The sequence below is a fragment of the Tamandua tetradactyla genome, chromosome 4 (assembly GCF_023851605.1).
Source record: "Tamandua tetradactyla isolate mTamTet1 chromosome 4, mTamTet1.pri, whole genome shotgun sequence".
In the NCBI taxonomy this organism is placed as follows: domain Eukaryota; kingdom Metazoa; phylum Chordata; class Mammalia; order Pilosa; family Myrmecophagidae; genus Tamandua; species Tamandua tetradactyla.
In genome coordinates this window covers 171,973,894-171,999,845 of record NC_135330.1, presented here as the reverse complement: position 1 = coordinate 171,999,845, position 25,952 = coordinate 171,973,894, and the positions used below count along the sequence as shown (strand labels likewise).

Sequence of the window (25,952 nt, the reverse complement as noted above, 5' to 3'; positions counted from 1 at the left end):
AGCTGTGTCCCGCCTCGTGGTTGAGAACGTGGATTCTTCATCTGGAGATCTTGGACTCCTCTCTCACCTGCCAGCAGCATAATCCTGGGCTGCCTTCTTTAATCTCTCTGGTTGCCTGAATCTCTCATTTGAGAAAAAGTGTAATAATAGCATTTACTTCACAGGGCTGTTGTGAGGATTAAATGAATCAATACATTTAAAGCACCAGAGCAGTGCTTGGCAGCAACACGATACATCCTCTGGCAATGCCAGATATTATTATTTTGATGCAGATCGATCTGCTTAGCTGGGGTCTCCGTCTCCAAATTCGGCATAGTTTCCTGGAGCTTTACGAATCACTTTGGCTCCTCTGTTTCTAGCTGCAGCCCTATGAGGTAGGCAGATACTCTTATCTCCTTTTTGCTGAGGAGGAAATGGGTGCTGAGGGGATTAAGTGAGTTGCCAAGTGTCAGAATGGGGAGCCAAACCAGGCTATTGGCTCTCAGCCCCAGCCCTTTCTACTATTCTGCAACAAAAACCTCAGATGAAAGGAGAGCAGCCCTGTATTTGCTCCAAATCCTGGCCTCTCATCCACGATGCCATTAACCCCATAAGCGCAAAGTGTCTACAAGTGTACGTAATGCTGGTCAGATTTTTTTTTCTTTAAGATTCAGTTCCAAAAACAGTAGCAACACATTTCAGACAACCACATCTTAGGGATGTGCTATAGCACTTGGAAGGGGAATGGCAAAGGATGAATCTGCAAAATAACAAAACCTTACTGCAGCTTCCTGAGCAATGTGTTGCCTGTTCTCTGGCTATGAATGCTGTTTTTGCATTTCTTCATGCACATCACAAATTTGGTAGTTTCATAGTCTCCTACTTTGCTCTGCAAAACCAGCCTGGTTGTCCTTTGCTCATTCAGGAAACTAAACTGAAAAGCAGGAGTTCATTTCAGTTTAGCAGATGCTAAGGCTATAAACTACACCTTTTAGTGCCTCCAGAAAGATCAGACTTCCCTTGGGCTGAGTGACTCAGGCCTCTTCCAGCTCTTTCCTGTCCAGGCGGTTCCAGTTATGGACCTGTGTCTGAGCTCCACGCAGCAGCCGGGGCGCCTTCGGGAAGGACTGGGAACCCCAGGTGGCTGGTTAGAGGCAGAGAAGGAGACTCTCCAGAAAGATGGCATCGGGGGACCCCCAGGAGGTAACCTCCTTGTGACCACCTGAATACTTTCTCAGTTGTTTTCCTGGTGATGACATTTTCAAGTAAACTTCAGTGAAAAGAATGCCCATTTCCTCTTACTGTAGATTCTTACTTACTGAAGTATAGTAAAAAATGTTTTTATGCAAGTATAACCATAGCATGAAATTAGGTTCTGCTTTTTTTTTGTTATTTACCTGTTAAAGTCCACAAATTTGTTTTATCTTGTGCACAAATATTTTTGTGACAAAAATTTTTTTTAGAAGAAACTAATTCTAGATTCGTTTGCTTTTCCCCAAAATGTATTCCTGCCAGTGATATACTAGATCACTGCGAATCAAACTGTATTTTCCCATTAGAACCATGTAATGGGTTAGGATTGCATTTCTGGGCAAGGACTCAGTAGTAAATAAATAATAGACATAACAAATGATGTAATAAAAGCTAGACCTATTTAAAATATGTTAAGTCACTGAAAGTGGTAAACTTAGGTCCCAACTCTACAAAATATGGATGTTATTTATGTCTAACCTGTTTACATAAAAATGAATTCTACCTTATCTTCAAAATCTGAACTCCTTAAAACTATCAGGCTAGCATAGATACAAAACTACAAATATTTAGTTCTTTGAAGAATTTAGAAAGATCTTATGGGAAAATATTTAAATGCCATGCTTCTTGACAAAATTATGGGAAGTATAAACAAGACAACTTTGCCTACCCATGAAATGATGGTCCATTCAAAATCAAAATCAAACCACTGATTTTTCTTACAGTTTGTGAGGAAAATAAGTTTCCCAAGTTGTGGTAAGTAGAGAATGGGAATGGTGGGGAAGGGGAGGCTGCAGGGGCTGATGTGAACCTGGCTGCTCTCAGTCAGTCACTCCTGCAGATTTGTACTGGCTTCTGAATTTCAGGAATTTTGCAAGATGATACTACACATGGCCATTTATTTTTACATTTAAATTACATTAATTTACAATTCAATGTGTTAGATTAAAGACAAATGTATATTTAAAAGCTAAAGTAAATACTCAAAAACCCATCATTAATTAACTTTCTCCATTTTACTGTTATTTGTATGGTAGACATCCTATATAATGGTGTGGCTACTGCACAGCTCTTCCTACTTATGTCACATTGGTAGTGTGAGATAAAGCACAGTGGGACAATTTACACCACAATAATCAGCAAACCCTACAAATCAGTGCTTTTTTCTCTCCCCTACAACTCCCCTCCAAGGTATGTGACAGGGAAGGAAACAGTGCAGTGACTGAATTGGCTGCTATTAGCAAGTTCTCCCAAGCTCACTGAAGTCCCAGGTCCTTTCGGTCAAGGCAGAGCATTCTCTCATGTGGTGGGTCATGCTAAATCAGAGCCCATGGGCAAGAACAACAACTTACAGAGGGACAGCCATCTGTTATGCTAATTAAAAAAGGGCAGGAAGGAGTGCTTCTAGCATACTGTGGCAAAGGACCAGTAATTTTTTTTTTCTTGATCAGTCACATACTGAGACTCTTGTAAAATACAATAAAAATGAATTTCTAGGTAAATAAAATGAAGCTATATACAAAGATGTACAAAATACAAGCCCCAGTTTTTGTAATTAGATCCAACAGACATTGCCAATTTGTCAAACGTTTCTATATGCTTTCTGTACTTAACTGGTTGTGAACTGGTTACTTCTGTGCTTATTATCTCGTTGTGAATGGTTTGCGGACCAACAGTACAGCACTGCTTTAATGCGAATTGAAATAAATGAAACTTGAACTAACCTGTAGCATCTGCCTCTGAAAGGTGGACTCCTGATGAAGTCTCTTCAAATGCCCATAACCCACCTGGCCTGGCCCGCCTTTGCTGCCCCTCCTCTTGTAATTTGAGGACTTCCAATTACTTTCCTAAGCCCAGACGCTAACCTATATTAAAATTTCCTCGTTATATTCCAGGTTATAAAGGCAGATTTCATGCAAATGCAACTTACCTTACTGCTAATTCCTTCTCACTGCGGATCCTAACATCTCACCCTTCTTTGCAGAGGGCCTCTAAATGTGCATGTGCTGCATCCTTCCTCCTTCCTGACACTTACTCGCTAGTCTTTTGATTCTTAGAGACACTGGAAAATATGCAACAGTTTGTGATGACATTAGGTCAGCCCAGATCAGATGCTCCTTTCCTTTCCTTTTATATGATATTTGAGAGTTGCTATTGTAGGTCATGTGTTTAGAGGAGTATTTAAAGCGATAGTAACTTAATAGCTGGAGATCATCTGACAACCTCACCCTGAACTGTAGAGCTGGCTCTTCTTTGGGTAGTCTGTACCTTTTGGGGTGTGGTTGTAGGAAGGATTTAAGGAACATGCTCCAGCCAACATGTGGGAATCAAACTTCACTTCAGACCTAAGAATAGTCAGGTCAATGTACACCTAGTTCCTCCTTATCCAGAAAGCTCATTCGGTCCATTTTGCTGGAAAGCTAGCTTTCTCTCATCATTAGAACATAGAGTGAGAACTAGATCCCACTGGATCCATACCCCTTCCATTGTCCTTTCCTAAATAGAGGAAAGTCCCAGGACATTTTTTAGCCTTTAGTCATATAAAAATGTTAAGTCTGAATTTCATATCTCTGTTAATCTATATAATCAGTTTTGTGCTGTTTGGCAACCCTTGCATTGATAGATTGCCCAGTCTGTGTATGGAAAAACTGCTTACTCTAGTCTCATTTTACCAGTTGTGCCAGTGTATATATTTGCACGGGATTAACAGACAATAAAATCCATTTCATTTTCTGTTCCACAGATTCTAACAAGATAGAACCATCTCTTCATAATCTCCAGACGTTTGTTCCTACAAACTATGCCAGTTACACTCAAGAGCACTATGTGTATGCAGGCAAGGAGATTGTCATTCAAGAATCTATAGAGAGTTATGGTGCAGTGGTGTGGCCAGGGGTGAGCGAAATGTTATATTTGTGAGTCAGGATTTCTAGACCTGACAATTCCTTACATCTGTGTTGCCCTGACAATCTGCCAAGTGTTTTAACATTCTATGTTTTTAAAATTGAAGATCGATGGTTGGTTCCCAAGGGGGTTGGTGATGTGCTAGATGTTGAAGTTTCCCCCAGCTCAAAATTAACACAGCAACTCTTCCAGAAGCATCAATTTTGTTCTATCCTGTTTTGTTCATTACTTTTATATTAAAATAAACTTGAATGTATCAGGAAAGAGAATGCAAAATTCCTATGAATTGTTAAGAAAAAAAATCAGGTCTTTAGAATTTAGAGTTTGCAGCAGGCACCTCTGGAGCACACTCCAGAACCTCAGTTATTCATTTCCCTTCTTCACTGTGGTTATTTCAGTAGAAATGAAGTGGGAGGGAGAGAAGGAAGAAAGGGAGAGAGCCACCCTCTTATACTTGTCCAGAGAGGACAGTCCTTGAGAGGTTAAATGTATGTATATACTACATTTTTATCTCCTTGCCATTCCAAGTGTAGTCTGTGGACCAGCAGCACTGGCATCATCACCTGGGAGCTTGTTAGAAATGCAGAATCTTGAGTCTCACCAAGATCTTCTAAATGAGAAACTGTCTTTAACAAGGTCCCCAGATGATTCATGTGCACCTTGACGTTTGAGAACACCATACTGCTTGCCAGAGTGTTTCTTAGATGACTCACTTTTCAAATACTTAGTAACTGTTCAGCTGTCCAATATAACAAAGTCCTGACCAGCCCAAATTTTGATAAGAGTCAGGAGGGAGGTGCTCAAAAAATTTACACAATATTCTTAAAGTAGTTGGAGACCCAACATGACTAAACCAGAGGAAATTGCTATTCTTTAGCCCCATATTTCTGATTTGTAAGGTGGGCTCTTGTAATCCTTGGAGATTGAGTTTTCTGATATAGACAATTTTTATGAACAAATCTGTTCCTCTAGTTTCCCAGATATACTATTGTAACTTTCATACTCTTAAGGCCTAAATATGACAGTGAATGTATGTTTTAATTCTTACGAATCTTCTAGTCAACTGAAACTATTTAAGAACATTTCTTTTAGCATTTAACTTGAGGTGGGGGTGGGACCATTGTTACCGATATCCAATGTTCCAATGCTGAGGTGAAAATTGTAAATGTTTTTTAGGCTACAGCTTTGTGTCAGTATTTGGAGAAACACACAGTGGAACTGAATCTCCAAGATGCTAAAATACTTGAGATTGGTGCTGGACCAGGCCTTGTTTCCATTGTGGCTAGTATTTTAGGTTGGTTTCTTTGCTTCTTCTTGACTTTGTTTCAAAAGACATTTACTGTAACAACAGTGATAAGTGCTCAGTGTGTGTCAGACTGGGGTACAGATGCTTGGCCATGATTCATTTGAATTCCCCTCAAAATGTCACTGGGAAATGGATACTATTTTCTCCAAAGAGAACAGAGTCCTAGGGAGGTTAAGTGACTTCCCTGATCCACCCAAATCACCCAATTACCACGTGGCAAAGTTGAGAGTCAGGGTCTGTGACTCCTGAGTCTCCGTTGTAAACAACCATGTTATATTGTCCCCTACTTTTCATTGCATATATTATAACTAATATTTCTTTTAGGGAAAAAAAAGATGAGTTAATCAAGGTGAAGACAAGTTAAGACCTGAAATGCATGCTTGTGAGTTCCTGGGCAATAAGAGATAGGTACAAACCTGGCATAGTTCTGCTTACAGGATAAATGGAAACACTTTGTGAATCCTTGACACACGCTTTACAATTCATAAGAACTGAATGAATTTAGATAGGGAGGATAGTCATACAAAATAGATCGTCCTATGTAGAAAGAAAACTTGGTGCTGAGGACCTTGCATATGAGAAAAACAAAATCCTTGGATAAATAAAACTTTAGAGAGAAAATCATTATAAATTATTTTATTAAGCAGATGCTAAAAGCCTTAGTGTTCAGCTAATTATCCTAATATATCCTACCACTGCACCACTATTGACTTGGAGTTTCTTAAAAAATGGGAACATTATTCTATTCTGTCAGTGGCCCTCAACCAAAGTTGATTTTCCCCACAAAAGACAACTAACTGAAAATATTTTTTATTGTCCTAACTCAGCGGAGGGATATGGAGGAGTGCTATGCACATCAAGTGGGTACAGGGTTACTGCTAAAGGTCAGCTCCCCACAAGAAAGACATGTTCAGCTCAAATATATAAAATATATCTAGGCTATATACCAAGTGGAAAAATCCAGTTCTACTGTATTTGAGTATATGTACACTGTGGCTGCCCAAATGTTACCAGCAATTATTACAATTTTTCTTTTTCTTTCTTAGGAGCGCAAGTTACAGCAACTGATCTGCCTGATGTCCTTGGAAACCTTCAATACAATCTTTTAAAAAACACCCTAAAATGTACAGCACATCTGCCTGAAGTAAAAGAACTGGTATGGGGAGAAGACCTGGAACAAAACTTCCCCAAGTCAACTTATTATGATTATGTTTTGGCCTCTGATGTCGTCTATGATCATTACTTCCTGGACAAGTTGCTCACCACCATGGTATACCTTTGTCAGCCAGGAACAGTGTTGCTTTGGGCAAACAAGTTCAGATTCAGTACTGATTACGAATTTTTAGGTAAATTCAAGCAAACTTTTGAAACAACACTTTTGGCTGAATTTCCAGAGTCATCAGTCAAACTTTTTAAAGGAATACTAAAATGGGACTAAATTAAACAAAGTACCTTTCAAAATAGTGTTTTATGAGTGGTGTTAAAAATTCACTGGCAGTAAAAGTCTACTAATAAAGTTTTTTTACAAGATTGATAAGGTAATTCATAGACGCAACTTGTCTGGCTAGAATATACATGACAATATTGCAATTTTTAAAAAATAACTTTTTGAAAATGAAATAAATGGAATAAGTGAATGCTGTCTTAAGAAATTAAGAAAATTTATTTTAGAAGCACTCTCTTCTTTATCAATTCCCTGGGACAACTTCAGTTTAGATTTCTCAATTGTCTGCTTTTTTGCACAACCACAAAAACAACAACATTCACTTAGGGATATTTTAGTTCAATAGAACTGTATCTTCAGTGTGCTGATAGAAGATCATTGCTAACTCAGGTTTCTATTGCTAGAGAAAATATCCTTCAGTAAACAAGGTGAAAGAAAGATATGCTAAGGCAAGTAAAGGCTGGGGTTCTTGCGTAGAGCTGATAATCTTTTTTTTTTTTTTTTTTTAAAAAAAAAACCTTAAACAAGGAGTAATTACAAATGATTTTAGGTGGTGCTTGGAGACGCAGGAAGAAAACGCAGGAAAGTAATAAATATGAAGTAACATATAAATAAATAACAATAATGTCTTTGGAGACTGACTTCCTATATATGACTAGAATGTAATAAATCTAGAAATCAGTGAAAAATAACTCATTAGTCAAAGAAAAAATCACAAGGGAAAATAGAATATATTTAGAAGTGAATGTTAACACAAATTCTACATATGAAAAGTCATACGGTCCAACTAAAGCCATGGTTAGAAAGAAATGAGTGAATATTTACAAAAGAAGTCTGAACATTAGTATGCTAAGTATCTTCAGTAAGAAGTTAAATAAGAAATTGCAAATAAATCAAAAGAATGTAGAATGGAGTTGTGACATGCTGCAATGTGGATGATAAGAAGATATCCTGTTGAGTGAAATACAGACATAAAAGGGCAAATACTGTATGATGTCACTTATATGAAATAAGCAGAATATGCAAGTCAGAAACAAGAATTCAAGTTACCAGGGGCCAGACTGAGGAGGGAAATGTGGGGAGTTAATGTTTAATTGGCAGAGAGGTTCTGTTTGGGGTGATGGAAGCACAACTTTGTCAAGATAATTAACACCATTAAATTGTACATTTGAAAAGGGATAAAAAGGAAAATTTTAGGTTGTATATGTTACCATGTACACACAACAAAACCCTATAGAACGCTACAACACAAAGATCGAAGTCTAATGTAAACAGTGGACTACAGTTAATAGCATAAGTATAATTGTGTCTCATCAACTAGAACAAAAATATTACACTAATGCAAAATGTCAACAGGGAAAATTGTGTGCGAGAATTGGTATATGGAAACTCCGTACTTATTGCATGATTTTTCTGTAAACTTCCAACTGTTCTAATAAGAAGGAAAGAAAAAGAAAGTGTAAGGAAGTAATAAAAGAATGAATAATACATACAAGAACATATATAAACCTAAAAAACATTACAGTAAGTGAAAGAAGTAAATGATTGCATATTTTATGGTTCCAGTTATATGAAATTTTAGGTTGTCTGATCTAGGGGTGTTAGTGGAGATTGAGACCCACTACCTAAATCTCTTTTTAGACTTAGACATTTCACGCTCCCAAGGCAAAGGGATATGATGGTTATATGCATTATTTTCAAAATGGTTAGAAGTCTGCACTTTTAGTGGGTCTGATTGCAATTAATAAGAATCTTTTTCTTTAAACTTTTTATAAGAAAATTTAAATATGTATAAAGCCTATGCTTTATAAATTACCTCGCAGAATATTTTGTCTATGGATTTAATATATTACTTCTGTTCTAATCACAAATTTATGAAAAATTAAGACCAACTTCAGGAAGCTTCAATCACTTTTATTAATTATAAAAAAAAATTAAGGTATCAGAATGCATATGGTATACTGTGATCTTGGTTTTGTACATTTATTCATGTGTTTTACATTATTTCAACTTTAATAAGACATACCATATGTGTATCTTTACAATACCTGATACAGATTTAGCTGTCTGGCACTCATACATGTAGCATTAGTTCATTCTGATGCTATGCACAAAGGATGTTAAAAATGATTTGCCTTAAATAAGTCCAAGATAAAGATTTATTGGAGTAGTTATGCTCCAGCCACATATTTGTGACAGTTTTATTTTTTCACCTTAATTGAATGTAAACGTTTGCCAAAAAAATCTGGAAATGAGGTTCTGTTACTTTAGTCCAATAAATAATTTTAGCTACGCTTAATGTAGCTTTTTTTAAGGCCTTCATACAATTGAAAAATTAAAGTCCAGCATGTTAAAACCCTGTTCATTTATAAAATAAAAAATAGAATTTTACAGGTTTGCAGTTAAAAGTTACTGTTCTGAATCTATCATGCACGCAATAGGCTGCAACCCAACTGAAAGTCCTTAGTATTGGCAGTCAGGGTACATCCTGTTGCCAGCAATGTGAGGCATTAAGAAAACACCATGATGTCAGAGGTCTACATTACATGTATTAAGCCACACGCCAGTGAATTCTCTGATAAATACACATCATTTAATAATCAGAATTTGATAGTAGATGAAAACATGCATTATACTAAAAATGCCACAAATTAGTTTTTATATCCATTCACTATAAAATTTTCTTTTTAAAATTTTAAGTCTTGGTTTTTATTTTAGAATACACAATAATCAGGAGGATACATGATGGGGAGCCAGTTTTCAGTAAAAGATGCACAATGAGTCCATCCAAGTAACTTCATTAGCTATAACAAAATACAGCGATATATTATTAAAGTAAATAAACATATTTTTCAAGCTCAATATTTAGGGTGAATTCTTTTCTTTAAACATTTAGTAACAAAGAAGTAAAAAACAGAAGCATCTTTCCACCCAAGCAACCAAGCTTTCTTCCAACTACCAACCCACCCACCAATCTTCTTTCCTATTTGTTCCTTTCTTCTCACCAACCCAATTTTTCCTTCCTTCCTATCGACAATCACCCAAATTCCCTTCTTCCTACCTATCCTCCTCATTATTCCTAAAATCTTACTTCCTTCTCTCCTTCCTAACCTTTTTGTCTCCCTCTTTTCCCTCCAACTTAACTTACTTGCTCCTCTCCTTCCAACTTATTTGCTCCCTTCCGACCAACCTAATATTCTTTCATTAATTTTTCCTGAGCGCCCAATATAGGTCAAACAGTATTCTAAGCACTGGGAAATAGCACTGGGCAAATTCACTTCTTACTCTCAGGAAACCTGTTCTATTCAGTAAAGACAAATAAAAGTATGCAAATGAATGAACAGATGAATAAACAAACAAATAATTAAGATATAGATCAGATGTACAGTCAAAATAAAACTTATAACAATACTGGAAACCTAGTTAAATTAGATAATAAAGGGATCTCTCCAAAGAGTTGACATTTAACTTGAAATATGAATGACAAGAAGTAATCAATTATATGAAAATCTGGAGAAGTGCATCCCATATAGCTAGAATAGTTAATGTAAATGTCCTAAGGTAGGAAAGGGTGTTTTGTTGTACCAAGCAGAAAGAAAGCTTGCGTGGCAAAAGTAGAGTGAATAAGGAGAGGTTTGATATAAGATACAATCAGAGGCAGGAGCCAGATCGCATAGGGTCTTATAGGCCACGGTCAAGAGTTTGGATTTTATTCTATATGTTCACGGAGATTCACTAGGAGGTGTCAAAAGACACTTTTTTCTGGTTGCTCTGCGGAGAAGAGAACAGTGGGGGGCACAATGGGTGGGAGACAAGACAACATTTCCTGATGCAAATGTCTGTGCAGATCTCTGGTTTCAAATATAACTGTTTATAGATTATATTCCATGTGATGAGAACCACAACAGTCATACTAACAGTTCCAAGAACAGTTCTCTTAACTCTCAGATTCAAAGATCTGAGGAAGCTAGTATAAAATCTCTTACAATTTGGACTCTGTAAGAGTACTCAGAAAAAGTACTAAATGTGAAGATAACCTATAGTTTAATTTAATTGTCAAATACATCCATAGAAACTTACTGGTCAGTTTCATATCCAAAGAATATCTTAATACAAATTCTAATTACGCTACACCTTGACCCTTAACCCCATTTGGTACCACCAAAATTCCCCTACTTTCATATATCCTTCAGGCACAAACCAATTATGCGTGTATAAAGACAAGGGAAGACTAAAATCATTTTTGTAGAATTCAATAAATTATTATACTTGACAATTTGACTTGTGCAAAAAGTTCAGCGATAGATTTTCTCTGTATGTAATATAATGCATGATAAAATAATTAACAAAATGGCCTATTATCTTAAATGAAGAATGAAATCAAAAGTAAATTCTGAAATTTCAACCATTTTGGAATTGAGTCAACGCGTATTTTTAAAGGAATTATAATAAATTATGTTCATAAAGGAAAACTTCATTTATTCTAATTAGACAATGTACACAAGGCATTTTGTCTTTTTTTTTTTTGCCTATGTTTTAAATACTTGCAAAGTCAATGGTTTCTAAAACCAAATGGAGTCAAATATAGGTTTTTCTGGAAAGGAGCCAAAAAAATCTCTTTAAATTTAAACAGCTTATGGACCATGTCTCATGTATATATTTTATAGTTCACATTAAATTAATTAAAGTAATAACTGGTCATGATAAAGTCAGTATAATTATATCATCATCATATGACATTTTTGCTATCTTTTCACTATGCAATTACCGATGTAAAACTTATATACTGACAGTTCACTTACCTGAATACAGTTTTTCCAGTTTTCTTTTGTTGGTTTCTCTTCCACAAGTTTAGTTGCAAATTTAAGGCCTCTCCCATACATTTTATTTACTAATGCATGTTTGTATGCAAATGTCAAAACCTGTGACATAAAACAATAATAAATCTTCTCTATGAAATATTTACATTTTATGATATGCACGTTTAATAATGAAAAATTAAGGATTTAATACAAGGGCAGCTTTTAAAATGGATACCTAACACTAAGTAAAATTTTTAAAACTTAATTTTAAGTGTTCAAAATAACTGAGTATTCCACAGAGCAAATAATATATTCTGGGGAAAAATGAATATTATGGTAAATCACTAGATGATGAAACCTATACCAAAATACCTCTTCATGTGAAAAAAAAAGCAAAGCTAATGTATATGATTACAAAAATTCAAATTTGGACAAAAATATAAAGAGTCACTATAAGTTACAAAATTGCAAATGAAGATAACAGTAAAAAAAAGTATCAGATTAGACAAATATGACTTTACTTTCAATTACTTTCTTTGTATAAGTTTTGTTCCTTTGATTATTGTATGTGAACAAAGATATTTGTAATAACCATTTTTTAACATGTTTGACTTCCACTTTTAGAATGCCCTCAAAGAAAAGAATCCTATCACATTTATTTATATTCTAGAGCCAAGTACAATGTTCAACAATTGTTGCCATAAACATAATAAACTGACAATTTAATGCACAGCACCTAATCCAATAGTACTTCTTCAAAGACCGAATTATTTATAATAATTTTATTTTGATGTTCATGAAGTCTTTATTGACTAGATTTTAAGTTCACCAAAGGCAAAGACCAGATTTTTTATTCATCTTTTTTGTTTCTAGAGCATGTGGCCAATAGTGGACATAAAATAATTCTTTATCAGTAATGATAGAAAATTATTATTGAGGACCTTCCACATTCACAACAAGTCTATTGTAGGCAGTGCCACGATCATCATTCAACAGATAAGAAGCTGAGGCATGAAGGTTTAGTAATTTGCCTAAGGTCATACAGATAAAAAATTGTTGAGTCAGGATTCAAGATCAAGGGGTCTGATTTCAGACCTGAATTCTCAACCTCTGTGCAATACTGATTTCTTCAGTTTTCTGAATGCAACTGAGTATCCTCTATATATGTACTACTGTACTGCTGTGAAAAAACCTGAAGTATAGAATAATAATTTTTTCCTACTTCTAGAACTCATTACTGTAAATTACCATATTTAAAAAACACCCACCTGGTAACTAAAACAAAAAAAATAATTGCTTGGGCTGGGTGAGAATTACACTGATCTAATTTACTTTAAATTCCTCTATCACCACAGGAAGAAAAATACTAAAAACTTGTCTTTATATAGTCTCTACTGCAAGTATTACAGCAGAGAGATAAAAGGATTTAAAAATATTTTTATAATAATCAAAATCCAAAAAAGTTCATTACTTTTACTATACCATGTTTAAAACTCATTAACCATAATGAAGAGGATAAGTATTTAGAAGTTTGAAAGTTTTGAGGAAAATAAATAATATCTAAACGAATCAGAACAATTTCCTCCTATTCCTACATATTAGTTCATTGACAGGTGGTGGGAAAGTATGACAATTTTTAGAAGACTTTCTTAATTTTAGTTTCATACATAACTAGTATGGTCTAAAGACTACTACATTTATTCTTGAACTGTTTTCAAAATTAGTGTGGCTAACAGTCACTTTGTAGACAGATAAAATTAGGGCAAAATGTTTTTAAAATAGGTAAGACAAGGTTAGCTATTAGCTAAACACAACGTTTTCTTCTGAGCTGAGCACAGTTTTGCTCCATTCAGTCCTTACTCTTTTGGCCAGTCAACGTGAAAGAGTAAAGAAGTAAGCAATAGGGGCAATGGGACACAAGAGAGAAGTTGGTTTTGAAGTGATCACCAAGAACTATGCTCAAAAAAGCACAAACATTACCTTATTGTCAAAAAGATCAGTCCATTTTGTAGTTTCCCAAAAAGTCTCTGTCAGAGAGTCCAGCATACTTTCTCCTTCCTCCTCTTTCCCTTCTGCATCACTTGAAACAGCACCATCCTGAGTTTCTGAGTGAAGAAGATGGTCTGCCAGTGCACATCCTTTTCGACACAGGGCATCTACGAGGGTAGATTTTTGTTTGTCCATATCACTGTAAGAATATTCCACATATCAGTAAAATTTCTTTAAAAGTAATCTTATCTGAATTTAAATTTATACATTCCCCCTAAGATTTACAATGCAGAACTACTGTATATATGTACATACATTTGTATTGTATATCAAATGATTCATTAGAATTAATAAACATCAGACACCATATTACACACATATATTAAATGAGTTCAAGTAAGTTGTACTTGGTTCAACTAGAATGTCAAAAGCAACAGAGCTGAAAGATTAATGGGTTCTAAATTCTGTCAGCTACACAGTGCTTAGGTCGATATCTTTTAAACTTTTAGAGGCCTTATAAACAGCAATTATTATATATTTATCTGTATGTATGTACAGATATACAAAGAAACTCTTCTAGCCATGAATTTTTATGCATAAACTGAGCATACAAATACAAAACTTAAAATTAATGTGCCCGCAACAGTCAAATATTTTTACATATGAGTAATTTATATTCAAAGCAATTTTATGAGTAAGATACTAATATTACCCTGATTTTACAAAAGAGGGGATTGAGGCACAAAGAGATTAGATCATTTGTTCAAGGTCCCATGGTTAGTATGTGGCAGATCCAGGATTCTAAACTTAGCAGTGTGGTTCTGGAATCTGTGTTCTTAATCACTTTGGTAAACTGCCTTGCTCCAGGGCAGGCATCTTTGTCTCTTCTCATATGTTCCAAGTGCCTAGAATAATGCCTGGCACAGAATAGGCACTCAATAAATAGTCGTTGAATGGAATACGACAAGTTATCTTCCAGGGAAAAGTGTTAATCTTTAGAATGCTTTCCTTAGCTGAAGAATTCTGTCTAGCTCATGTTGGCAAGCGTAAAAGCAGTGAGGACAAAGCGCTGAAAAAATGACAATGTGGAACTTAGATATGGGATGAGGTGTCTAACAGTAAGAATGACTCTAATCTACTAGGGCTACAAAATCAACATTCAACAACTAACCAATTTGGAGGCAGGGGTGGGGGGACAACAACCATCCAATCATTTAGGTGCTCAAGGGCTCATCTACTAACCCTGGACACCTTTAGTGCTAAATTAGTGTAAGGGGCTACATGTTAGGAAACGTGAAAGCTATGTATTATAAAAGATGCTGCTGCTGAAACGTTTATTTAGTCTAGGGCATTCTCAGAGGTTCCAAAGTTCATTTGAAATCATATCTCAAAAGTTAATGTTAGTTACAACATTCAGAATTCATGAAATAATCTGAGGTAAAAACTACTTATAAAAAAGATGTAATTCAAGGGTAACACTGTTATCTCAAGCCTTACATAATATTGTAAGTTGCTGACATCAATCCCTGGATTTGGGTCAAAATAATTAATATTTTCATTGGAAGTAACTGGGAGTGGAGATACGTTTTTGTTAGTTGTACACTGTCAGGTGAGGAACAGTACTATCTTAATTTTGCAATGTAACTCATTTGCTGGTGCTATTTTCAAACAGTGAAGCAACAGCCTTGCAGCAAAGAAAAAAACCCTTTAATAACAATGAAACATTCAACTTTTCCATAAAAAAAAAAAAGAGTGACAGAGTAATGTGGATGGTAAATCTGCCAAGAAAGTCTCTCTTACATTTGCAGATTCAAAAAGAGGATAGTCACAAAACTTAATGCACTTGCAATACAAATGAAACTATGTCTAAAAGACACCTAAGGATTTCAAAGCTTTAAAGAACTAATTTTCTTTCCCTTTTCAAGGAAAAGTGTCTGCAGACTGCAAATGTAATCATCTCTTGGCTACTTTGGACTTAAGAACAAAAGGATTTATAAATAATCATGAACTTAAAAGATGAGGGGCATCTACACAGCTTCTCTTTTATTGGGATTCCCCTCCTTCCCCCTGCACACATTTTAGATTACAGGTATCATGTCAAATGTCTTTTTAGCAGTACTTCATTTACTTTTATAACACTAGGAGACAGGCACAATTACTACCCCCATTTTGCAAAAAAGAATAAGGGCCTTGGAACAGAAATGGATTGGTAAAACAGGTTGCATCATTCATGCCAACATGACTGACTGGTCACATCTGCCTAGAGAAAGGCTGGAACAATAAGAATGCAGAACAAGCAAGGTGGGGTGGCACAGGTGTGCAGCCATGGACTAAATTATCTATAAAATTCCTCTCCATTCTAGCATCCGCTGATCCAATAATCTAAATTCCAAATGTCTTTTTTATCTTCTTGTAATTTGGTACTGACCTGCTCAGACTGAACACCTAATTCATCTGTAAGGGGTTTCCTGACTAAAAAAAACAAAACAAAACAAAACTCAGCTTTCCTTCTATAGGTTTTGTTCGTTTGTTTTTCGTCTCTCTTCTGTTTGTCCTATAGACTCTAACAATGCAAAATATTTATTATATATCTTAATCATATTCTATATGGCAATTTCATCTTCTATATCAGATTACAAGCTTTCTTTAGAGTACCTCGCTCATTTCTAAAATCACTCTCAACAATGCCTTATGCATGTTGTATGATCAAAAAACTTTTTGAATTGGATCTAGTTAATAACCTGTGTATGAATTTTTTCGTTTTCTTTATATTTCTTTTTTTCTGAATTGATGCAAATGTTCTAAAAAATGATCATGATGATGAATATACAACTATGTGATGATATTGTGGGTTATCGATTATATATCAAGAATGGAATGATCATGGTAAGAATGTTTGTATTTGTATGTTGTTAAGTTTAATAAATAAATTAAAAAACCATAAATAATCTATCAAGGTAATAATAGCTACATATTTAGGAAGCAATTTAATCTGAATCAGACACTGTAATGGCCTAAGTAAATTATAGTTTAAATTTAATTAAAAATGGCTATTAGATCACCTACATATAGTTAATATTACTTTAAGATAAAAAATGGCTGTCTATTTTTTCATCATCATTTTTGACAGATTCAAGTGAAAGCAATTTTGTATGAGAATGAGAAATCAATGCCAAAGTCTGTTGCTACTTGCCCAACATATAATACTTATAAGAAATATTAAATACTTCCTGATAGCAACTCATCTTGAAAGCAATGTATTTCAAATCTGGGTATGGTCCTCTGTTCAAACAATCTAGTCAGAGTCCATTTTAGTTTGGCCAAAGCCAAATTATGGGAAAAATACCTTAATTACAAGGATTTCGACAAGTTGACCCAATATTGCCAAAAACTTAAACTAGCTTCATTGTTAGCATTTTTGCAATGTCTTATGGCCCCTTTCCAGTTTTATGTCAGTATATTTGAAGGTCTCTGCTATTTTCCTTAAGAGCTAGTACCCTATTTTATTATTTTTTTGGTTAGCCTTTGGAGTCAAGAGTGTCCAGTATTCTCCAAAAAGTAGAAACTCAAAAATACATCGAGATAAAGAGTGAGAAAAAAGGGACTAATAAAACTGAAAATACAACTAATATGGTACTTCTGGCTAATTTTAAGCGGGAATTAAGATTTTTTCCTCTGTCAATGACAACATTTAGTAAGCAGACTAAAATAGCATGAGGGATAAAAGGATCTTAATCTTTACTGAAATTTCAAAATCAGCCACAAGTTAGTTAGTACACACCTGAATTTGAGGAAATTATATTATTCTTAGAAACATAAGAAGTAACAAAACTCCAGGGGACAGCTAATGTCAGATGCTGTACTGGGATCAAGAAGACTCAAAATAGGTCACTGATTTTGGCAATTAGGTTACCACCAGTCAAATGGAGAAGACAATTTTAACATGATCAACATAATAATCCTGTAGCAGGATTAATAGTGACTGGTGTATGCAATGCTATTCTTACAGTTAGTCAGGGGCCAGTCATATAAGGAGAGAGAAGACATTTAAATATGTCTGCACGCTGAGATGAAGATGCCTGAAGTAAGACAGAAAATAAATCTCATCATTAAGGGTCTTGTTAATGGGGTGCAGCAATGAAGGAAATGAAGGGAGAGGATTCAGTGTTTTGACAGAAAGGCTGGTCTTAGAGAGGGGAATGTACTCATTTCTCGGTGATAAAACAGGGAAGCAAGGATGATGTGACAGGTAAAGGGGAGCGGATACCTGTCAGAAAAAAAATGAGGTGAAATGTTAACCTTCTGAATAAGAAGGGAACATTATGAAGAAATGGAAGGGCAAAGGCCTTGAGTAAAAGATCTCAATCTGAATCCTGGTTCCATCGATTCCTAACACTGTCACCTTAGGTAAATCATTTAACCTCTCTGAACTTCAGTTTCCTCTTCTATAAAAATGGAGTAAAAATGCCCCTATTTCATATATTGTTTGGGAGATTAAATGAGACAATCTATTTTAAAATGCCATGTATATAGCAGCACTTAATAAGTGGTGGAGGCAACACTTTATATTAACAACAAAATGGCAAGAGATTACTCCTTTGGCAAATAGAAAGGGTGCTGACAATGGCTAAAATAATAATTCAGAATACATTTTAGTATACTTGAAAACTACCAGTTCTAAGAGTCATAATATTTATTGCCTATGATACTGGTCTAAACAATGTAATGCCAAGAGTTCAAGTTGTTTAGAATACAAGTATTTTATGTTCAAAAAATATATTCTGATTGAAGCTGATGGAATTGTTAAGGAAAATTAAGTACTTTTGGGCAGTCTGGACAATTTCTTCCATTTATTCATTATAAGAACTGTAAGAGAATGAGGATATTCCTACCTTTATCATTTAATGACTCTCTAATTTAAAATAAGCCAAAGTAATGAGGAAAAATTGATATGGAAGAAATGCCAGGATATTATGGTAAGAATTCATATAAGGATAGAGGTGACCAAATACGTGCCAGTTTGAAAGGACTATGTGCCCTAGAAAAGCCATGATCTAATCCTGATTCATGTTACTGAGGTAGCCTTTTCTTTTAATCCCTATTTAGCTTTGAAGCTTGGAGATTTCACTAGATTATCTCCACAGAGATGTGACATGCCCAATTGTGGGTATTAACTTTTGATTAGAGGGAGATGTGACTCTACCCATTCCAGGTGCGTCTTGATTAGTTTACTGGAACACATTAAAAGGAAAAAGCTATAGAGCCACAAGAGCCACAGAGACCACACAACCTTTGGAGTTGAAGGAAAATGCCTCTGGGGTTGCTTTATGAAACAAGAAGCCTAGACAGAAAGCTAGCAGATGTTGCCATATCCTGCATGTGCTTTTCCAGTTGAAAAAAGGTTTCTCCCTGAACTTTATCAGCCTTTCTTGAGTGAAGGTAACCTCTTGTTGCTGCCTTAATTTGGACATTTTTATAGAGTTGCTTCAATTGGGACATTTTCACAGCCTTAGAACTGTAAACTTGTAACTTAATAATTCCCCTTTTAAAAGCCATTCTGTTGCTGGTATATCATATTCCAGGAGCTAGCAAACTAAAATAAAATGGCAGACTGGTTTAAAGAGTTATAGGACTGTTAAACCAATATAATAAAGAAATCATACTCTGATATAAGAAGGAACCAAAACAACTACAATTTACCTAAGTCTCTCTTTTACATACAATACTAGTTTTATAAGGGCCAAGTTACAAACTGTCCCCTCTTCTTTTCTCCAATACTGTAAGGCCAGTTCCATAAAATTAAGCTGGCAAGATAATGGTTTTAACCTAATTTTAAAAAAATAATTTTCTTTACTAGGCATTAAAAACTGAATTTTAAGTTTCTAATGTTACTGTTAAATAAATAGCTAAAAAATGGTTTTCAATATTTTAAAAATTATTATTTTGGGTGCACAGATAGTTTAGTGGCTAGAACGCCTGCCTTCCATGTGGGAGATCTGGGTTTGATTCCCGGATCATGTACCCACTCCCCACCCCCCAAAATTATTATTTTTATGTTTTTGACTTCTCCATAAATCGAGGTCATAAAAAACTTCAAGTGGCTGGACTGCTTACTCACAGCTACACAAATGTCTCCTTCTCTCAAAAGCACTTAATGGCAGAGAAAGCAAACTTCTTTTCTTTGGCTTAATTTTAAAGGATTAGAGAAAATTATTACAAATTTCTAAGGCAGGGATCCAAATATTGATAATTCAGATTATAAAGATATAACAAATATCAGAAAAAAGGAATATTCTAAATAACATTGTTAATTGAAAAAAAAAAGCCTTCCTTTTTAAAAAAGTAACTAAGAAATGAGATGCAAGAAAGAGTATTTACTGGTTAGGTACTTTTTTATAGTAGATGCATCGGGTCTGGGGTCAGTCTTCATTGCAATATAAACTGCTAGAGCCGTTTGATCTATATGAGAAATAACAGCATTTGCAGCTTCAACAATTTCACTGAGTCTTTTCATTCGTTCCTGGGGAGGAAAAAAGAAGAAGTAAGAAAAAAACTGATGTGTTATTCATTAACAAAGTTAATGCAAAGTAGGACATTCTTCTTTCACTCAAAATGTTCAGATTCCCAATCAGTCAGACCCCTTCTGCTTCCTGCTGTTACATAAGGTCACAAAAGCAATCCTTAGGGAGTCCTATCTACTAATATTCCCACTGACCAAACATGTAACAATCTTAAAATTATGTGATCTAAACTAAACTTGTAATGGCCAGAGCCTGTAGTTAAGAATAATGAAAATAGCTTAGAATGTTTAACTTGAGGAAAACATAATTTCAGTGGACAAGATAAATACCAGAATATAACTTTATTCAAAATACAAACCTTATGTTACCAATAAAATAAGATTATTAAAAATGAACACATCAGTTCATTTGTGCGCCACAGTGGCTCAGTAGGCAGAGCTCTTGCGTGCCATGACAGAGACCTAGGTTTGATTCCCAGTGCCTGCCCATGCAAAGAAAAAAAACAAAAACAACAAAACCACATCCAACCTTTTCAGCATCCAACTGATGAAGTCGTGCAACATACAGAGGAAGATAATTGGGATATGTTTCTTTCAATTCATTATAAATGTCACTAGAATCCAGCCTATGTATGCAAGAAAGAGAAAACATTCATTATTTTATTTGTTTGCAAATTCCAACCAATAAAATAAAACCTCAATCTGAAGTATAAGTACAGTTATTGAGAAGGACACAAAAGTATCATTATTCATCAGCAGAATTAATCCTTACTTTGAAAATCAGAAAGTCCAAACTGACAACTATTTAAATTCAATTAAGTTGGTCAGAGAAAGTAGGCACCAAAAGCTTTCCTACATACCAGCTAAAGATTTATGAAAAGGGAGGAAAACAAATTCACAAATAGCAAGAAAGATTAAAATACCTACAAATACCAAAGATCTATAAGAAGAAAATGTTAAAGTTTTCCAAAACATTTAAAGTCTTAAATGAAGAGATATTCCATGTTCTCAGACGGGGAAATTAAATACAGTCATGTCAATTCTTCCTAATTAAATGTGCTAGGGAAAAAAATAATTCAAATTCAAATCCTAATGGTGAATAACTATTATCATACAGGGCACCTAAATAAATTCACTGAAAATATTACCAAAATTTCAAAGTAAATAGTACAAAAAAAAAAAGTTGATTAGGTCCTTTGAGAGTGAAACTAATTATTTTATGAAATTAAGTTTACATGACAACACAATTTAAGTTACATGTGCAACGATTCACTAATTTTTAGTACAAACAATAAATCAAGTACTGTTTATTTTTCCTCTTTTGCCCTCCAAAATTATACAAGTACAAAAGGTACATTTTCATCTTACATTCAACTAATGCAGCTTAAGAATAGACAGGGCTGTTTCTGCAAAAAATATTCTAAATAAGCCTTTATAAATCCCACAAGGGACTTCTATTGATTTGCTTTCTTTTAAAACATCTATTATGTCAACAACCTTTTCAATTTTCTTATTTCCTACAGTCTTACACTTATTATTGCTTTGTGAATAATTTATCCAGTTTGTCTAACATCATTTGTATCAACTACATTAAATCCTGCATCTTTCATAAGATTAGCAATTCCACTTTTTAAAAACTTTGTTGGAATATATTATATAATTCATCCATTTAAAGCATACCATCCAATGGTTTTTAATATAGCCACAGAAATGTCCAACAATCAACAGTCAATTTAGAATATTTTCATCATCTCAAAAAGAAACCCCTTTGTATTCTTTAGCTATCAACCTACTTAACCCTTATCCCCCCAATCCTCCTTGGCCCTAAGCAATCACTAATCTGCTTTTGTCCCTACTCTGGGTATGTCATATGAACTGAATCATATAATATGTGGTATTTTTTTCACTGGATTCTTTCACTTAGCATAAATGATTTCGAAGTTCATCCATGTTACAGCATGTATCAGCATTTCATTACTTTTATGGCTAAATAATATTCCATTGTATGATATACCACATTTTGTTTATAAATTTGTCAGTGAATGGACAGTTTGAGTCTTTCCACCTCTGGACTATTATGAATAATGCTGCTCTAAACATGTGTACAAGTTTTTGTATAAACATATTTTTGTTTTTCCTGGGTATATACCTAAGAGTGGAACTGCTGGGTCATATGGTAGTTCTATGTTTAATCACTTGAGAAATTACTAGACTGTTTTCCAAAGCAGCTGTGCCATTTTACATACCCACAAGCAGTGAATGAGGATTCCAATTTCTCCACATCCTCATTAATACTTGTTAGTATCTGACTTTTTGATACTAACCATTGTAATGTGTACAAAAGGTATGTGTGCGTTTTTAAAGGCTTTATGCACCCTAGAAGAGCCATGTTTTAATCCTAATCAATCTTGCAGGAGCAAGGATTTCTTCTAATCCCTATTCAGTACTATAGGTTGGAAACTTGATTAGGCTATCTCCATGGAGATGTGACTCAATCAATTTTGGGCATAAAACTTGATTAGATGGAGACATGTCTCCACCCATTCCATATGGGTCTTGATTAGTTTACTGAAATCCTATAAAAGAAGAAGTATTTTGGAGAAAGCTTCAGAATGTTGCAAAACCACAAAGCAGAGGCCACCAGCCAGTGACTTTGGGAGATGAAGAAGAAAAACGCCTCCCAGGGAGATTCATGAAACAAGAAGCCTGGAGAGAAAGCCAGCAGACGCTGCCATGTTTGTTATGTGCCCTTCCAACTAAGAGACAAATGCTGAAAGTCATCAGACTTCTTGAACCAAGGTATCCTTCCCTGGATGCTTTAGATTGGACAATCCTATAGACTCGTTTTAATTGGAACATTTTAATTGGGACTGTAAACTGACAACTTATTAAATTCCCCTTTTTAAAAGCTGTTCAGTTTCTGGTAAACTGCATTCTGGCAGCTAACAAACTAGAACAGTATATTACTGTGGTTTTGATTTGCATTTGCTGATGATTAATGATGTCGAACATTTTATCATGCGCTTACTAGCTATTCGTATAACCTTGGAGAAACATTTATTCAGATCTTTTGCCCATGTTTTAACTGGATTGCCTTTTTACTGTTGAGAGGTAAGAGTTCTCTGAATACAAGTTCCTTACATGACCTAAAAATATTCTGAATACCTACAAATATTTTCTTATTCTATGTATTGCCTTTTCACTTTCTTGATGGAGTTCTTTGAAGCACAACGTTTGAAATTTTCAAGATATACAAATTATGTTTCTTTTTCTTTTGTTGCTCATGCTTTTGGTATCATATCTAAGAATCCACTGCAAAATCCAAGGTCATGAAGATTCAGCGTTATTTTTTTTCTAAGAGTTTCATAATTTTACTTCTTACATTTATGTCTTTGATCCATTTTGAGCTAGATTTTGCATATGGTGAGAGATGAAGGATTCAACTTCTTTCTTTTGCAAATGGTTATCCACTTTTCCGAGCACCATTTACCGAACTGACTTTTGCTTTCTCCGCTGAATGGCCTGGGCAGTTTTGTCACTAAATCAGGTGATCATAGACATATATGGGTGTATTTTGAGGCTCTCAATTCTATTCCATTTATCTATATGTCTATCTTTGTGCCAATACCACATTGTCCTGATTATTGCTGCTCTGTAGTAAGTTTTAAAAACTAACATGATCATTAACTTCCTGCTCCAGTTTCCTTGGCTGCTCAAGTAATTACCATGCAATGGGTCTGCTTAAACAATGGGAAATAGGGAATTTTGAGGAGGGAAAAAAGTCCAAATTAAGGTATTATCAAGGCAATGCTTTCTCCTCAAAAAATGTGGTGTTCTGGAGCTAGCTGCTGGTGATCTTGGTTCTTGGTTCCTCTGTCATATGGCAATGAACATGGTGGCCTTTCTTGGCCTCCTCATTCTTTTTTGGGTTCTGCTGAATTTCAGCTTCTTGCTTCCCATGGCTTCTTTCCTCTATTTGTCTGAATTTCATTCAGTACACACAGGACTCCAGTAATAGGATTAAGACCCATACTAACTGAGGTAAGCCACATCTTAACTCAAGTAATATCATCAAAATATTCTATTTACAATGGGTTCATACCCCAGGAATGTATTAGGTTTAAGAACATGTTTTTCTGGGGGAATATACAGCTCCAAACCACCACATTTTATTCAGATTACCTATTTCTTCTTGTCAGTTTTGGTAGTTTGTGTGTTTTAAAATTTGTCCATTTCATCTAAGTTATATCATTTATTGGTATATGAATGTTCATCGTATTCTTTTATAATCCTTTTATTTTTGTAAGGTCAGTAATAACATCCTTTCTTTCATTTCTGATTTTAGCAATTTAAGTCTATTCTCTCTTTTTCCTACAGTCGAGCTAAAGATTTGTCAATCTTTTCAAACAAAAAGTTTAATTCAATTTTTTTTCCTATTCTGTTCTACTAATTTCAGACCTAATCTTTATTATTCCCTTCCTTCTGCTTGCTTTGGGTTTAGACTGTTCTTCTATTTCCAGTGACTGAAGGTAAAATATTTAGTTATTGATTTGAGATCTTTCTTCTTTCCTAGTATATGCCATGCCTTCACAGCTACAAATTCAAAATTAGAATTACCATCTGGAGGTCACTTGCTTTCAGCCTAAAGAATTTGTTTACTATTTCTTGTAAAGCTCCCAGCAACACATTCTCTCAGTTTGGGCTTATCTGTTAATGCCTTAATTTCACCTTCATTTCTGAAAGATAGCTTTACTAGATAAAGGATTCTTGGTTGAGTTTTGTTCTTTGAGCACTTTAAACGTTACCCCACTGCCTTCTGGCTTTTTGTCTTTTCTGCTCAAAAGTGAGCTGTTAATTTTATTAGAGTTCCCATGTAAGTGATGAATCACATTTGCCTTATGTTTTCAAAATTTTCTCCTTGTCTTTGACATGTCTATAATGATATGTCTTTGGGGGTCTCTTTGCATTTATTCTACTTAACTGAGCCTGGATATATGTGTTTTTAAATAAATTTGGAAAGTTTTCAGCAATTGTTTCTTGGAATATTTCTTCTGGTATCACCTCTTCTTTTGTATTCCCAATTACACATATATTAATATGCTAATGATGTCCCACATTTCTGTGAAGCTGTTTTTTCATTTTTCTTCAATCTTTTTCCTTCAGACTGCATGATCTCTATCAATCTTCCTTTGAGTTTGCTAATTCATTCTTTTGCCAGTTCAAACTACTGGCACGCCTCTCTAGTGATTTTTTCATTTCAGTTATGTTATTTTCAACACCAGAATTCCCATTTAGTTCTTGTTAGGCAGAACCTGTCCTCCCATGATATGACCAAACCCTAGCAAGTATTCCAAGAAGCTCCCCCTACCCATGATTTCCAGGAAACACACGGAGCCTACCCCAGCCCCGCCTTCTTATCCTCTAGCAGCTGTAATCTTGGGATAAGCTCCCCTTACCCAACATCCACCCTCGAGCAGTTGCAACCCTGAATGACTATGACAGAGTTTAAATTTTAAATTTCGCTACTGAAAGGCTACCAATTCCCAATTTAGCTTCTGATTCTAAAACCAACCAACAGAAACCTGCCAACTTCCTGCTCCCAAGCTAGACAGACAATGGAATTCCACCACCTCCTTTTCCCTATTTTCCATGAACCATCCTATATAAGCTGTACTCCTTCCCCTGTTTGGTGCTGTCACCATTTTAGGCATCAGCCCACCTACACATAAAGCTCCTTTAATCAAGTTCGGCCTCTTC

At 34.9% G+C, this 25,952-nt stretch overlaps 2 protein-coding genes across 4 annotated transcripts in view; one reads left to right on the top strand and one right to left on the bottom strand.

The window, feature by feature from the left end:
- Positions 1–1,055: 1,055 nt before the first annotated feature.
- METTL21C (methyltransferase 21C, AARS1 lysine) lies at positions 1,056–6,930 on the top strand. Its single transcript, XM_077155857.1, has 4 exons — positions 1,056–1,182; positions 3,974–4,125; positions 5,311–5,428; positions 6,487–6,930. Exons 1-4 carry the CDS (start codon positions 1,056–1,058, stop codon positions 6,876–6,878), a joined length of 789 nt encoding a protein of 262 aa, XP_077011972.1. The 3' UTR covers positions 6,879–6,930.
- A 1,847-nt stretch (positions 6,931–8,777) lies between these two features.
- TPP2 (tripeptidyl peptidase 2) overlaps positions 8,778–25,952 on the bottom strand; it is a 101,852-nt gene continuing 84,677 nt past the window's right edge. For 2 of the 3 annotated variants that reach the window (XM_077158615.1, XM_077158616.1), the window contains 5 exons: positions 20,725–20,821; positions 20,065–20,195; positions 13,667–13,874; positions 11,687–11,806; positions 8,778–9,688 (listed from right to left, as the gene is read on the bottom strand). In XM_077158615.1, the coding sequence (XP_077014730.1) occupies positions 9,599–9,688; positions 11,687–11,806; positions 13,667–13,874; positions 20,065–20,195; positions 20,725–20,821 (646 nt within the window). In that variant the 3' untranslated portion in view covers positions 8,778–9,598. Of the gene's footprint in view, positions 9,689–11,686; positions 11,807–13,666; positions 13,875–20,053; positions 20,196–20,724; positions 20,822–25,952 lie in introns of those variants that run through there. The other variant, XM_077158617.1, reaches the window with a different exon arrangement.